Here is a 16,749-nt window from a genome sequence, read left to right as displayed (position 1 = left end):
TCTTTTGTGCTATTCCCAAACCCCTTGACAACCCTGTTCCCAGGCTGCACAAACAGCAGCACCACTGACACAGCTCCTGAAGGGCATTTAGGAGACATCAGAGGACAGACCACAGGCCAGCACACAGGGAAGTGGGGAGAGGTACAAACCCCACAAACATCTGCAAGAACGCAGTTCCAGCACAAAAAAACAGTAAAATCCTTCTCACACTGGGATTTGAGATATCTTTTAGAAGCATCTGCATGTTAGGGCATAATACACAAAAGCTTTTTCTTACACAACTTATTAAAATCACCACCAATAAAACACTGCAAGCTTGATCTGAAATGAACTTTTCTATTTCAGGTCTGGCTTTCTCTAGAACTGTGCCATCCCCTGCATCTGTGCTGAGGCAGATAATCCTCACATGAAGGGATTGGGCTTAAAATGTCAGGAATCCAACATGAAGCCTGAGAAGAAATAGAAGGCCAGTGTTTACTGTTGTCCCAAAACCCACACTCCTTGCACACAACTCATCTGATGGCTGGGTATGAGGGCTGCTAGCCCTGCTGCTGCCCTGCCTCTCTCCAGATCTGCAAATGAGATTCAAGCTCCAAAGTCACTCAGATGCTTTCTTCTCAAAAACTGCCAGTTTTGCACTAGAAAGATGAAAGAAGAATCTCACACAGACCTAGACCAGTGGTTTTGGAAATCCTTCCCTGGCTGGTGAACTGCCATTTGTCATTAGAGATGTGGAAGCTAGGCTGGAACCCCTGGCCTGGCACTGAGCTGAAGAGCAGCCACCATCCCCAGTGTGCTGTGACTGGGTGCTCCAGCTGAGGGCTGGCATTTCAAGGACACATGAGGTGAAAGTGAACAACCCCACGAGTTAGGTGAAAGATCTCCTACAAGGCTGAGGGGCCCCTAACACTCTCCACCCCAGGACATGGGGCTGTCATAGAAAAGTAAAGTCTTCCAGTGAATCTTATTTTTCAACCTTCCAGTGAATCTTACTGTTCAAATGTAATTTTTCTCCCCTGATGCTTATGAGAAATTTAGCCTTCTGTAGCCTGTAGAGCCTCCAGACAATGACAAAGCTGAATTTCACTCAGTTTCAAGGTTGGCAGTTAAAAAATGCTGCCTGATTCCAGATCTGCATTCACTGCATATTCTGAGCACAGGTGCTTAACCCACACTTTTTGAGCCTCTGAGACATAAAACTTCTGGGATGTACAGAGGTAACTTGCTTCAGTGTTTACAGTTTCATAGTGCTGAGGCTCACAATCCCCAAGTGTTCCTCACCCCCAGGCCAGGCACATCCCTGCCAAAGCACACAAATCCTGGGATGCTGGGCAGTGAGCACTCCCTCATGCTTGCACTGAGCTGCTTCCTTTCTCTAGGGGTGGTTTGCTTATTACAAAAAGCACAGAAGCAAGTACAGTGTGAATGACCTCAGTGAGACTGATGTCAGCATCCAAACTAACACCTCCAAAGGCTGTTTTGCATTGCCATAAATCCTTTGTTTCTAAGGCAGCACTGCTCAAAAATTCGCCAAAACCTTCTCTGAGCTGTTTCTATCACTGCTCATCACCAGAGCACCTGGGGGCCTTCAAGTCTTGTATTAAGCAAGATGACAAACATGTCACATCTGATTCATTCTCTCTTTCCTTCTCAAGAGAACTTAGGTGCAGTAAATCGTTTTCACAGAGCTTTGGTATCCTGTATCTCTGCTGCTGTGCCTGGGAGGGAAGCAAGGTGCAAGAAACATCTCCAATGCAGAGAGGAAAGGAGGACAGGCTTTTTGTGATGGCCTCTGGTTTCTGGGAAGGTTATTTTAGAGCCTCAGCTTGGCTGGTCTTTGGTTCTGGAAAGAAAAGGCCTTAGGACACTCTTGAAATTCAACTATTAAACCTACTCCCCTTCTAAACCACTTCCATAAGTATTAGCCCAAGTGCTGGGGCAATCCAGAAGTCTTGAAGCCTGGCTCACACCTCTGAAAGAAGCCAGTGCAGAGAGAGGACGAGTGTGATGGACTTGCATGACTTTTATCACACCACAGCACTCAGTGCTGGCTGCATTTTCTTGAGTGCTGATGGCTTCATGCCCAGACACTGTACATTTAATTATAATAAAAAGACCCACTCAATTAAAGAGTTCACTCCTGCAGGTCTTATTTTCAAAGCAATTCTCATAGAAATGATCCTGCATCTTGCAGTAAGAAGACCTGTGCATGGAAGGGCAGATCCTGTGAGCAAAGGTGGAATGAACGGATCAATCTAAACAAGTACATGCGACCCAGGAGAAATGTGCTTTTTCAGTATGAATAGTAGCAATTTCCCCTAAATAGAGCCCAACTTTCTCCACTGAAGCAATAAGAATACCTAAAATAGTGACAATTGTAAGTTCTCATGGAAATTTTGCTCTAAGCTCAGCTCTCTTCCTTCCTTCTCTAAAACAGATTTCAAAGCATTTTGAAAAGTCAGCCAGGCTGCAGCACTTTCCCTGATTGGGAATATTGTTTTTGAACAGCTTCCTGCAGATTCCTGCTGCTCTGGTGCAGCACAGGCCATGAGGCACCAGCGGTTTCTGTGCCTCTGTGAGAGGACAGTGACAGAGGGAAGGCAGCCTGTCCTGGTCTCACCCACTGCTCCTGAGCTGCTGCAGTGCTTGTGCACTGCCAGTCCTGCAGCCAGGGGTTCTGGACTTCCTTCCATGAGCTTGGGAAGCTCCTCGCAAAATATGTCTAAGGACTGGCCATGAGGAATGGGATATGAGCACAACAGCACTGCTCCCCACTCCTGGAGGAGGCTTCACACCACCTCAGCAATTCTCCACTGTCAGGAACCACATTGAGAATTTAACTTAAGTATGAAATCTCTGCAGTCATCCAGAGAAACACTGCCTCAACACTGCCAGAGTGTTTCAAGTTAACTAATCCCACAAATTGGAAAGGAAATAAGCCATTCATCATTTTCTCCTTCCAAATAGCAAAGGCCAATCACTACTGGTAGGTGCTTGACAACATCCACGTAAGACAAAAGAAAGTATGGGGTCAAAAGTGAGGATTTGGGGATGAGGTCAAAGAGGACAGAACAAGACTCTGCCCTTGAATAGGATTGGGCCAGAGAGGTCTCAGATAAAGCTTTAACTGAGTAATTTGAAACTTTTCCCAGATTCTCTCTTCCACCTCTGGCTGCCAGACTGTGTCCCTGCCAGCTGTTCTCTCTCCTGTAGGACTGCCAAAACCCTGACAGTGAGGACAGGATAATGTACCTGTACCTGATGGCACCAGTTCAGATGGACACTCAGGCAAGTACTTATCTAAGCACATGCTTAACTCCATCCCTATTTAGTAAAGCACTTATGTGTAGGCACAAATTTATCTCTCTATGGCTACACGAGACATAAGCCTCTCATTAACACTTCATTCCCCTCAGTCAGGGCTTATGTGCCACTTTTAGCTGCAGGACAGCACTCTGCATGTGTGGAAGGAAGGAATGCTTCTCCTCTGCCTCTGAGAGTCCCCTCTGCCCTCAGCATGCAGAGCCATGTGCAGTGACTCAGCAGAGCAGAGACAGGGCAGAGCAGTGTGCTGGGGAGAGCAAAGAGCAAAGCAAGGCTTACGTTGGCTTTGAGGCTTCAGCCTGGTCTGTCTGCAGCTTCTCCCCCCCTTCCACCTCCATGGTGCAGTACACGATGCGGTTGGGGGCCAGCGACTTCAGCCCCTGCACCTCCATGATGACAACCTGCAGGCAGAGGAGGAGAAAGGTTAGAGGGGCAGCAATCAAAAAATTGATTCATTTCATCCTTCACACCTGCTGGGGCTGCTCAGCCCATGGGGTCAGCCAGGGCTGGGGTCCTCCAGTGCTGCTGGATGCTCTCAGGGGCAGCAGGCAGGGATGGTGGCAGTGCCCAGGCTGAGGGGGGACTGTGGCACCAGCCAGGTCAGTATGGAGACCAGGATTCCATCTGACTGCACATGGGCTCTCTGAAATCCTTGGGTACCCAAGCTTCAGGAGATGGGCTTCACAGATGTAGTCCTGCTCCATCTAGAAATGCCTTAATATGTGAAATCCAGGGGGAAAAAAAAGCACACAACTACTCAGCTTGTGCCAAAAGCACCTTTTCCATATTAATTTCCGTTATATTGATATTAATATAAAATGGTTTGGGGTTGGCATTTGAAGACCGTCTGATCCAATCCCCATGCTGAGGCTTGGACATCTTTCAGTAGATCAGGTTACTCAGAGTTCCATCCAACCTGATCTTCAAAAACTCCAAGCATGAAACACCTATGTCCCATTTGTTCCCTGTTCCAGTGTCCTACCACCCTCATCAAAACCATTTTCTCTCTTATACTCAATATAGATCTACCCTTTTTCAGTTTAAAACTGCTGCCTCTTGTCCACTCTATAGCTCTGGTAAAAAAAAACCAAAAAAACCCCCCAAAAACCCCGAAACACCCCCCCACCACCACCACCCAAAAAATAAAACAAAAAATCAAAACAAAGCCAAAACCAACTTCCTTCATCTTGCTTATAGAAAATCTTCCTAATTAAGAAATCCCCACCTAAGTTTCTTGCAGGTAATTAATTTTTTTCCCTTCTTTTTAAAGGTGATTAATCCCATTAACCACATACCTTAAACATTTCTACAAGAATCACTGTGGGAGTTTTTGTTCATGTTCTATTACAGCTATTTATGTAGTATATACACAGGGGTTTAAAATTCCTCTCCTCAGGTCGTCTGATCTGTCTGGAGCTGAGGATCCTGTCCCTGGCACACAGAGCTGCACAATCCCTCTAATGAGAGCCCATTTTTGGTAAAAGCTTTGTTGCAGCAGGAGTTTTGTGCACTGAGCAGTGCCCAGACCTGCCAGCTCCTGAGTCAGTGCTTCACTGGGCTTTGGCTTCCCACCAGATGGGGTTCAGCTGGAGCAGAGCATTTGTGACACCCTGCTGTAGGGGTGGCCCTTCACACACAGCTGCACACACTGCACAGCTTCTGCAACAGGGGGCTGCTGCTTTTTGATAGCTCCCTGCTCCTCCACATGCAGTGCTTGGAAGTCAGCCTCATTTGATGCTGCTCTTGAAGGCACCACCTCTGGGTTCACAGCCCTAGTTTTAAATAAGACTGAACTGAATATTATAAAAATGGCTTCAGACACTTAATGAGTTAAATTCTGAGACTGGACAACCAGGGTTGTTAAGTTTTGCATTAGCATGATATGTATAACAAGAGACTCCCTAGGAAGAGAAATAAACAGGAAACTACACAAAAACAAAATTTTCTGATTTTTCCGCATCCTACGTTTTTGACTCCATCCTGGTAGTTGTTTTGACAATGTAACATAAACCCACTCATTGACAGACAACAACAATTCTGTAGGGGTGAGTTGATGACTCCTTGAAGTAAATATGCCCACAAATAGACCACAAATGTGTTTGCACAAAACAACTGAGTTGGCTGAAAACAGCTACAGAGCAACACTGCTCCAGGACTGAGGCAGCAGCAGCACCCTGCCTTCCCCTGGGCTGCACAGACAAACTGCTCAACACAGCACTGAGCAGAAAGGCAGCATGCAACAGAGAGCACAGAGCAACCCAGCACAGCACAGGATATCCACACAAACTGCAAACCAATCTGTTGGGTGAATTCAAACCCAGGGATTTTTCACAATTCTTCAAAGAGGAAGCAATTCTCGCAGGGAAATGCAGCAAGCCCTCAAGCTGGCAATAGTTAAGGATGCTGATATTTACAGTGTTGCATGATTGTAATGGTTTTGGGGACAATGCAGGCTCAGGGTTACTGGGCTACACTCAGTAACAAACTACATGATGAGATCAGTTAATGGTGCAGATTTCTGAGCCATTTGATATACATCACCACAAAATGCCAGACAGTGCACATCACACAGATTGCTCCAACAAGGTGCTGAGACACCAGAAAGGACACAGTGTTTAATCACAGGCAAAGCTTCCAGTAAACAGAGAGTGATTTCTACTCACCTCTCTCCACCTAACCTAAATTTGACCTGAGCAGAAGTTGGCTGCTGTATTTTTCACTCCCATGAACTGTGCACACTGCTGTGTGCGTGTAGCTTACCTCCAGGGAGAATGACAGCACGACATCTGACTTGGAGAGCTGGTTCTCATTTTCCTCTCCCATGTCAATTATTGAGGTGTTGTGGCTACGTTTCAGCTTCTGCAGCTTGAACTCAGAGCCTCCTTTAGACACAGGCATGCTCTCCAAGTTGGCCATCAGGAGATTGACAGATGACTTCAGCTCCTCGATGTACATGTTCTCCATTTCTTTGGACACGAACTTGGGAAACTTGCGCTCCTTGGATTTGGAAACAAGCACAACAGAATGAATGTTTGTAACAATCAACAGCCACTTGTTGCACTGGGAGAATCCCCCCAGAGCATCTGCAGAGATTTGTGAGCAGGGAGTTCCTACAAACCAGATGACAAATTACAGCTTCCCCCTGAGTAATGTAGAAACATTATTGCTAGTTTCTCACAGAATTACTACTTGGTACTTGTCCAACTTTCCTGTATCTTGCATGCACTTGCATTTCACTGACTTTATCTGCAAATGGGCTTTTTCCTATGGATGGCATTTTCCTCAATTACAAACACTCCAGGCCAGATCTCAACTGAACTTTGTGACCAACAGCAATTTACTAAGGATTCAGAGGATGCTGACAGTAACAAATCTGTTTTTCAGTCTCCCAGTTGTGCCAGCTCTTTTTAAAACACTTCTGAGCAGTTGCTTCATCAGGTTTCTAGCTGTGAAAGGAGCCCAAAGGGAGAAAACCAGCCATGTGTGGGCAGGAATGTTTGGTCCTAACTGGAAGAAGAAGTAAAACATCCTTTCCACTACTTGCCAAGGCCTGAGCCTCCCCCCAGGAAGACAACTTTTCACCGTGAGACTTTCCAGTGCTGCTTGATGTCAACGGGAAATTTAAACTCTAAAACCAAGGGTGACAGTGAGAGCAAAATATGATGTTCCCTAATTTATATTCTCAGCTTTGAACTGCTGCCCATCACCAGCCTGAGCCCTGCATCTTCTGACAACCTCTCCCATGGCCTGAATCTGCTCAGGATTCAAATGTCTCTCAGTGGGTTACAAGCACTGTGCAAGGTGTAAGACAGAGAGGCAGCAGCTGCAGCCAGGGAACACAAGGCTGATGTGCAAACAGTCTTGGTAGGCAATTCACAACATTGTAAAAAGCCATTTGTAAAATGTATGCTAGAGAAGAAAATAAGGTCATGTTTCTTCTAGAAGACTGTCATCAGGCTTGCTGAAAGAGTTCTCCTCTGCACTAGTTTTTGCATCAGTCCGTAAGATCATACCCACTACAAGCAGAGCTCACAGCAGCACTCACACCAAACAGCTGAAGTATGGCCATCTGTTTCCAGCCTCAATCTTGGGAAGCAATTCCCTCATGTAAATTAGACCTACAGTAAAATAAACTACCTAATCAGCCTCCTGTATTGTCTGCATTATATAAGTTGCAAGCCACCCCTAGGAAAAAAAAAAAAACCAAACAACTGTTTCATAGATTTTGAGAACTACTGCTGCAGCAATGATGTTCAGACATTATTGCTTTTTTACCCTGCTGTCATCCATCTCTCTAGGGACTGCAATTTTGGCACTGCCCTCACAAACCTCTTCAGCAGAGCAGCAAGGACTGGGACATTTCACTGTGTGCCACCAGCAACTTGTATTAGGACTAAAAATGTAGTTTGAAGTTATGCATAACAGTTTAACTGGGACTGTTTAACTGATGTTGGAAATGCAGAGATGCAGAGATGGTCTGAAGTCACCCATCAGACTGCAGATAAAGCTGGGTGAAGTCTGGAGTAAGAAATTATCAAGAGATGCAAACAACAGCAAGAAAGGGCATCAGTCACCTCCCCATGCACTGGGAGCAGAGAGAGGATCAGGAACAGGGAGAGGCACAAGCATGGAGACAGGCAGAGGTAGGATACTGAGGAATGATCTGTCCAGCAGGCTGGAGCAGAGTGGCTCCAGCCCCAGGCAGACATATCACTCCAATATCACCACCAGGTCTCATTTACTTGCTCCTACACGTGCTCGTCCTTGTCCTTGAAGCCAGGTGACTGGGAGGGGGAAAAGGCACCACAGGACAGCAGAGCACTTGCCACTGCAGAGAAAAATATACGTCTGCCTTGGCATCACTAAGCTCTCAGCTGTAATGCTGCTCTATTTAGCTGCTGGAAAAGTACAACACACAGACTGAAAAGCCTGTCCAGATTGAGCTCTAAAACATCTGCTTGCCACAGAGTGTGATCCTCAAGCTGCCTGGCTCCAAGGCCGCTGATGTGCTTCGATGGTGCTGGGCTCAGTGGGGAACCCTGCCTAGCACTGCCCTAGTGCTGGGCTGAGCTGCACTCTCCTGGGCACAGGGGAGGACAAAAACACCCACAGCTGTGTCCTGGCATGCAGAGGCAGGAAAGCTGGCACAACAGTGCCTCGTTCAAGGTCACACCACAGCTCAGATGAAGCCTTGCAGAGCCACTGGTCCCATAAGACTCCACAGCCTTTGCTGCCTCTGAAGTGCAAATGTCCTAGTGTGAATTTCTTAATTTAACAACGAGGTATTAATTTGCCTCGAGCATGGAATCTCCAAGACAGACAGCTCAGTGTTGGTTTCACAAGCACTGTAAGCCTCCCTGTGCAGCAAATTTGTATTAAAAGCTGCAAATTGGAGATAAAAATGGAAATGCTATCCTTTCACTGAGCTGAATTGTGAACCTGCCCTCTGTTACAGGGAAAGCAGCCTTGCCCAGAAAGGAGGCTACAGAAGAAGATTCAAAAGGTCATTTACATGCCTCCAAAATATGGTATTCATGGATCTGAACGAACAAGGTTTCTTGCAGGCAAATGCTGGTGGGACCTGACATTCTGAAAGGAAAGTCTGCTGCAGTACCATGATGGAGATTAAATATCCCTGGCTGCCAACTGAAACCCAGGTAAGTCCCTTTTACTATAAACCACCCTCCAAGCTGCACTGCCGCATTTTGAAGGTTGAATTCAACACAGAAATATGTCAGGTTATGTTGAGGAATTTCCCCCTGACTCTCTCTTGGATAGCCAGTCGTGTCATGGCTTGTTTTCAGCATCCTTGGGGGAAGAATGGAAATGGAAAATTCTCATTTGCAAAAAAATAATTCATGATGCTGCAGCTTCTGTTGGCTGCTACTGAATCATGCATATTGTTGTTCTACATACCATAAAGAGAAAATGAAATAACAAAACCAGGCAATCTTTTTCTCAGGGCCTGTCTACCTATCTCAGAACCAGAGCAGCCGTGCTCAGTGCAGCGGCTGACATTTCACTGCAAATAAATACTGTAGGTTTTCTTGACAATAATGAAATGGCAAAGGGCCAAATGCTGAACAAAAGAGCTCCAGTGAGTTTGCTGTTTTGCTGCACCATTGAATGGCCATTAGGTCCTTGGCCATCTCACTGCTTTTTTCAGTGAAGAGGGGAAAATCAGAGCCTATGTCCCCAAAAACAAAACAGCAGCAGATGTTTCACAGAGGTGTTCGTGAGGAGGAGCTGTGCAGGCTCCACCAGCACCATTTTCAACGCCTGACTATAAATCAATATGCTCTGCTTTTCACATCCAGGCATATCAGTGTGGTTGCAAACAGCTCTGATATTACCTATCTTATAAAAAACCCTAATTTGGGCCCAGCTCAGTGCTGGGAGAACTGCTGCTGAAAGGCAGGCCCCTAGACTGAGCTTGTCTCTGTGATTAGATTTTTTTTTTTTGCCTTGTAGTAATGGTTTCTTGATTATCAAGAACAGCCAGATAGATCATTCCAAATGACTTCAGCCCCATTAGGGCTTTATTAGTGACTCAGAGCATCTGATTAGAGGCAAGGAGAAAACTTGGCCATGCTGATGTCAACAGGATCCTCTCCATCATCTATGGTCCATTGGAGGCTACTGTGTGGGGGTGTGATTTGCTCTGTGGGAGATGGCTCCTTCCAGAAGGGTCTCCAGGGAGATCAGCTGAGTGCCTGGTTATCAAAGCTGTCTGGAGGTCTCCAAACAGCAGCAAGGTCTGCAGGGGGCAGTGACTGCTATCATGCACAGTGTGAGCTTCTTTGGGACAATACATCTGAAGGACCTTTATTGAGGCAGCATTTCCCTACAGGCAGGAAATTGTGGCTCCTATCAGCCCAGCAAAAAACACAAATCCCATTAGGATGATTCCTGGCTCCTTTTTTCCACATGATTATCCACCTTATTGTCTACATAGAAATGTGACACCTCTGAGGATTCACAAGGGATTTTTCAGGAACCTAAACTCTCCCAGCTCATCAGGACATTCTCCTCATCAGAACAGCTTCATCTTGTTTGTTTGCAGCTAATAATCCGATCACTTTTAACCACTAATTATTGTGAGAAGAAACTTGTAAGAGAATGACAGGACCTGGGAGCTGCATCAAACTCCTTGTACACTCCTAAATGAAGATGTTATTAATGACAGCTGACTTTTGTTTTTACCTTGGCAATTTGTTCTGCCATTTGGAGACGTCCATCTAATTCGCGTCTGATCTGTGCTGCTTGCTCATCAGGGTTGTCCAGCTGTAGAAAAACAAAAGGCAAATCAAGGTGAAAAATTAACCTATGCAACATCTTTAGGAGCACTTCAGTTCTTCAGGCTGACCACCTGTGCTACATTGCCAATAGACAGAGTGAGTGGTGAGGGGCCACATTCTGGAACAGAAGCTCCCACTAAGGACAAACACAAAGTTCACCAACCCAAGACAGTTTCTGATGCCTGCCCTGCTGCCTCCTGGGGCTGAGCATCCTCACCCTGAGGCAGTCTAGAAAGTTACAGCTACAGTGATGACTAAAGTTCTGATTCTCAGCCTGATGAATGATGAGCTCATCTGTTGGTGCTCACTGGATCAGATGAACCCCACGTTGCCTCTGACCCATTGCTCTCCATGGCATCTCCTCCTCTGTCACACGCTGCTTCACCACGGATTGTCCAGAGAGCCAACAATGACTATGGCTAAGATTGATGGAAAGTACATTTTTGATTAGCTTTTGAAAGCCTTTGTTATGGATTTAATTCAGGAAAACTACAAAGTGTCCTGACTGTGATCCAAATCCATTGAACCTTCAACAGCTTCATTCACACCAGCTGCACAACATAACCTGCTGGAGTGGTTCATCTTTATATTCCTGATCCCAGCACCAGCACAGAGCCATGGATTACCAGCACCTTTCAGGATCAGCTGCCCCTGTTAGTTTCTCCATGAACAAATGTACCACACAACTTTCCTGCACCTCTGGAAGCACCTCTTGGAGCTGCTTCATTAAGGGTAGGAAATGTACAGACCCAGATTTCCATTTCTTTGCAATTCTGAAAGAGGGAGCATTATTTGAATTCTATCTGAGCTACAGTAATTGAGGTTAATCACACACTACCCAAAATAACTCAGGAGCTAAATTTAGAAATTGAGGATGCTGCTGTGGAGGAGGGTTGATTCTGCAGTATGATAATGAGCCGCCAAACTGCCTCATGCTTTCTGCACTATCTTGATGGTGCAGATGTTTTCCAGTGATGCTACAGGTGTCCAGGAAAGATCTGACTGCAGAAGATGATTTTTCTTAGGAGTCAACAAGCAGCCTAGGCAGTCTCTGTGGCTGTGGTTGAGTGGGTCAGGTATTGCTTTCCAGGGCTGTGCTTCCCAAGACTAAGCAGCAATGCCAAGCCAAGTCACCTGTTACTTAAAAGAAACAAAAAATCTTTCCAGGCTGTTATTTCAATGATTCTGCATGATAGCTCCATGACAAAAACTGATCTTTGGGAAAGCAATCGTAGTCTGTAGTAGCCAAAATAACATTTTCTTCTTGTTGTCTACAGAATGGTACTAATGAGACAGCCCCTGCCTGTCCTCCTGGCACCTTCCAGCAGATCTCTTGTGACTAAGGGCAGCAGCCCAACAGCTCAGTCACTGTCTCCTGCTGTGCCTGGGAAGGACTCCTGTGCCTGAGAAAGGCTCCTGCTGCCATCAGAGCAAGCAGAGTACATTTTACACAGCCATAACACTATATAGAGCCATTAAGAGAGTAATGCTGGTACCTATAAAATATATTTTGCTTGTGAAATAAGGAAAGGTGCAAATGTGAGGCATACCATCTAAGCAAGACCAAGTAAGGCAACACAGACCTTAATATCATTAAAACTCAATTTCTTAAGTAGAGAATCAGCTATTTATTATCTGCCACATGCATGCCCACTTTATATTCAAGTACTTGACAGCCAAATACATAAATGATTTAAGAAGTCAAAGAGAAAATGAATTAGTTTCGTTCTGCATTATGACTATGTTATGTGTGTGCTGTGAATAAAGCAAAGATATAAATCATAAGGTTGCCCCAGTCAATTAAATGTGAAAAGTATTATAGATTTCAGTATATACATGATTTGTCATATGCACTGGGCTTTTCTTCAGCAGCACGCCACAAATACATGATTTACATAATTCGTAATTCTCAACTGATCATTACCCAACTGCCTGCTGGTAAATTAGATGTTTTCGTACGTCTACCCACAACCACATTAGTTCTCTCTGCCTGCCCTGCAGAGATTACCTACATTGGTGTAACAGCTCTAAAGCAAAAGAATAAAAATCAAAAACCATGTGTAGATTAGGTTTTAAGTGGAACCCAAAACTGACCAGCACTGCAGGCATTGCAAGGCAGGTGTCTACTCAAACCTTTTCTAAGCCTAGCTTAATTTCTCCTAAAATAATTAATGCAGCCAAATGCATATGCTGTGCATGGCTACAGGTGCCAAATGCCTCAAAGAGAAAGTTTCAGGACACTCATCCTTTAACATGCCAGGAGCTCTGTAGCTCAGCAAATGGTTGATTAAGTATTTCAAAGCAAACATGCTCGTGGTGAAGGCTGAACAAGATCACAATATGGGTGACAATTTTGCAGCTTTGATGTAGGGCTTTAGGAGAGATCTTTGTCTCATAAAAGGTGGTTTCATTTTGTGATGCACAGTGTGAGAAAACACTGAAAAATTCATAAGCCACATCAATTAATAATGAATCTGTCAGTCCAGGAGTACTCACAACATGTGGCAACAGCATCATGGAGTGCTCCATCTGAAAGAAACATGGCCTCCAAAGTGACTCATGGCAGGGATGCCCGTGGTTTCTTACCACAAAGCTGCTGTTTTAGGAGATAAAGTGCAATGAGGCAGGACAGACTGGCACCATGTGCACACATATGCTCCATGTCAATGTTACAGACTGCTCTGCTCTGCGCCCCAAAATGTGACAAAGCCCCTCCCCTGGGGAGGAGATTACCTTATTTTGCTCATGTGTAGGTAAAACAGGCTACACTGCAGCGATTCAGTCATTTCCATAATTCAGTAAGGGCTGCACAGTTGCTGTTTGCTGTGGAGAGGTGCTGGGATAGCTCCTGCCATCCCAGCAAACTCCTAGGTTATCTAATGAATGCCTTCTGCATGAGAGCACTCAGGGGGTCCTGGGAGGGTGATTTAAAACAATAGAAAGAACTTGGATAATTCAGTAAGGGCTGATGGTTCTCTCTTAAAGAGAAATCTTATTTCATGCTTCACAAACTTTAGGGCTGCACTAGATTCCTTGGTGAAAGCACTCTCTGCGATGTAGAGCAGCCTCTCCCTGCCTCAGTGTGAGTCTCAGAGTGCTGCAACTCATCTCTGTGCCTCAGCAGCCACCAGGGCTGTGCAGGCTCTCACCCATTACATCTGCCTGTGGATGCTGGGACCATCCCTGCTCCACCAGGAGAGGTCAAGAGCTTCACCCTTGGATTCACCATGGCCTGAGTGCTGTCTTAGACAGCTGTTTATGCCATGAACTGAATGATTTTCCACCAGAGCGTGGTACTCACTGCTCATCTGTGAGTGCTGATGGATCACCCAGCACGAGCTGGTGCCATGGCAAGGGCAGGCAGGTGCCAGGCCTGGATCCAGTGCAGGAAAAGGTGATATTTCTCCATGCCCTCTCAGTTCCCAGCCTGCCTACCACCACAGCTCTGCACAGCTTTGCAAGGCAGCTCCGTGGGGCTGAGGAAAGCTGAGACAAGCAAACCCAGCATGCTTCTTTCCAGCAGATTGAGCAAAGATACCTCCAGATTTATGTGCAATGATGAATCAAGGTAAATGAGAAAACAGATTCAGCAAAACAGGAAGGGGAAGAAAAAAGTGCTGCCTGCCTTTGGAAATGTTTTGCAAGCTGTTAAGAAAAGGGATGGCAGAGCACATCCACTGGGAAGGCACGCCCTTTCCATCTGTGGCCAGGGAACTTTTGAACCCTGCAAATCCCTCTGCAAGATCATCCGTGCAAGGTGTACGCCACTGAAAGGGATTGAAAACTAAAGCTGTCCAAGGCTCTGACCTCTGAGCATGCCTTAATGCCATCTTCTTATGGCATTGCATAAGGATGCTTGGGGGCATGTGGGCAGATACAAAGAGCTATGGCACCATCACAGAAACTGGAGCACTGGCTGGTCAATGCTGCCTGAGGTACATTTAACTTGTCTGTGTTTCCTTATCATAGGCTGAATTTCCCATCAGTTAATGCAAAGATAATCACCTGAATTTCCTAGATATGGCAATAAACTACTATTGAGTTCCAAGTAACTTTTAAAGCTAGAATCAGCTGTAATTAATTCATCCCAATCCATGATGGAAGAAGGATCTACATATCCTCAAATCCTCATCTTTGATTAAAAGCTTAATGGTAGACACATTCATCACTTAATTCAAAACAGGCTTTGGCTTTTGGAGCTAAAGCAACTTGCATGAGGACCTAGTCCAGCAAAGCTGCAGTACCCTGACACTCAGCAGGATTAAATGTGACAGAATAAGATGTGGGAACATCTCCAATGGTGGCTATCCAATAATTGTTTTTCTGCAGAAAGCTCTGAACAAAAAACTGGCAAAGCAGAAACTAGCCATGAAACAGCAACGTTTAGGTTCTATCATATGCTAAATCAGCAGAAAAAAAGGGAGAGGGAATGTAAAGAGAAGTTTATGATTCCCACTTTTCAAGGACCAGGACAGCAAAGATTGCAGTCCTGCTCATTACAGTTCAGTTTTGTATTTGTGAAGCTTAGATTTATCACAGCCAGAGATCTAAAGAGACCAACCTCCTGAACAGGCTGATGTCTTTCACACTGCTTTGATGCAGCAAACTTTCCCATGAGGTCAGGGAGAAAGCAGCCAGGAGAATTAAACTTCTAGGCAGCAAATTTCCAGCACATAAAGAGGTTCTACATGTTCTCAGTGGATGGCATGCTGTGGTGGAGGTGGGAGCTGAAGCTGCTGGTCCCACCTGTGAGTAGGATCACACTTCTCCAGAAATCTCTGTATAGGTCACCATCAGACCCCTTCCTACAGCAAGCAAGCAAACTGCCTTCCACTGCAGATGCAGCTATTTTAGTCCCTCTGACAGGCACCTAATATGCTGCTCACTAATTGGTATCAGCTTATCAAAATCCAGAGCAGAAACATCACATCTCCAAGTCCCTTTGATCAATACATAACAACAACAACTATAAATGATTAATAAGCAATCAGTATTGCTATGCTAAATTACTATATTGTGCTAATTAAAAGGTCAATTCCTCGCTTTTCTTAGAGCAGTGCCTAAACATCTGTGCTCTGAATCACTCAAAGGTTTCAGAGAAGTGTACCTCAGAGAGAATCCCCTGGTTTTGAACAGAAGCAGTATCAATCCTTAGCCATACCAATCCTATCTAATCTATCACTGCATTTCTGAAAAGCCACCTCTTTTTTAAATCATAGCATTCAACAACATGAAAAAAAATCTGAAAAAAGAAATATGGATTGGAATCCTAGCTTCACTAATTGGGAACATCCACCACCACTCTTACTGCCTGAAACCCCTCCAACAGGACCGATTCTGCCCCTGAAGAGCCAGTGGCACAAAATGGATGTCTGGCATCTCTGAGAAGGGCCAGGTGGAGCTGAGAGCTGTCATGTGGGATCTAACCTCACATAATACCCTTGTGAGGTGCTCTGGCACCTGCATTAAGGATCAAGGATGTGAGAAGAATTGAAGGAGACACAGAAAAGCAGCAAGAGGCATAACTATGAAGAAACAAACACAGGGAGCAAAAATGTGATGCTTTTAAGAGCAGTGCTTCTGTAAGTTGAGAGGAGGAGGAATGCAGCACAAGGTACCAGGTGTGGGGAGAGCTTAGCAGGTGGGGCAAGTCCTCCCATGGGGTGCACCATCCTTGTCCCCTTACTGGCAGGGACAGTCAGCCCAGCAAACCATCTACACAATAGAGAAAATGCTGTTATTTGTCCATATTAAATGTACGATAAATAATTTCTGTGTACAGACACTATAAAAATACAGAATAAGATGTTTCAGCCTGGCAGCAACAGCTCCTGCCTCATGGCTGGACAGCCCAGCTCCCTCTGCACAGAGTGTGGCACTGCTCCTCCCAGGCCTGCACTGGCTTTGCTCTGATCAGCTCAAACCATGGCCCTGCATGCAGCCCTGCCTGGGCAGAGGAGGATGGGCAAACAGGGATGAGCTTTTGGGGCCCTGGGGTTTGAACACACTAAAAATTCCTCCTAGTCTTAAAACCACTGCCTTCCAGATCTCATATTGGTGCTCAGAGCAGGCTCTGAGACCACAGCAATAATACACACATGTAGTGTCATGAGCCTCCAGACTTCAC

General features: G+C 45.5%; 1 protein-coding gene across 15 annotated transcripts in view; it reads right to left on the bottom strand.

Annotated features, from left to right (window-relative positions):
* The window catches only part of CADPS (calcium dependent secretion activator), a 202,927-nt gene that overhangs the window by 123,713 nt on the left and 62,465 nt on the right, over positions 1-16,749 (bottom strand). For all 15 annotated transcript variants that reach the window (XM_074550477.1, XM_074550466.1, XM_074550467.1 and 12 more), the window contains exons 4-6: positions 10,528-10,608; positions 6,085-6,321; positions 3,604-3,725 (exon numbers count right to left, since the gene is read on the bottom strand). In XM_074550477.1, the coding sequence (XP_074406578.1) occupies positions 3,604-3,725; positions 6,085-6,321; positions 10,528-10,608 (440 nt within the window). The remainder of the gene's footprint in view (positions 1-3,603; positions 3,726-6,084; positions 6,322-10,527; positions 10,609-16,749) is intronic.

This window comes from Zonotrichia albicollis, chromosome 12 (genome assembly GCF_047830755.1).
Source record: "Zonotrichia albicollis isolate bZonAlb1 chromosome 12, bZonAlb1.hap1, whole genome shotgun sequence".
Classification (NCBI taxonomy): Eukaryota; Metazoa; Chordata; class Aves; order Passeriformes; family Passerellidae; genus Zonotrichia; species Zonotrichia albicollis.
The sequence above is the reverse complement of the archived record's forward strand: the minus strand, read 5'-3'. Positions and strand labels throughout refer to the sequence as shown.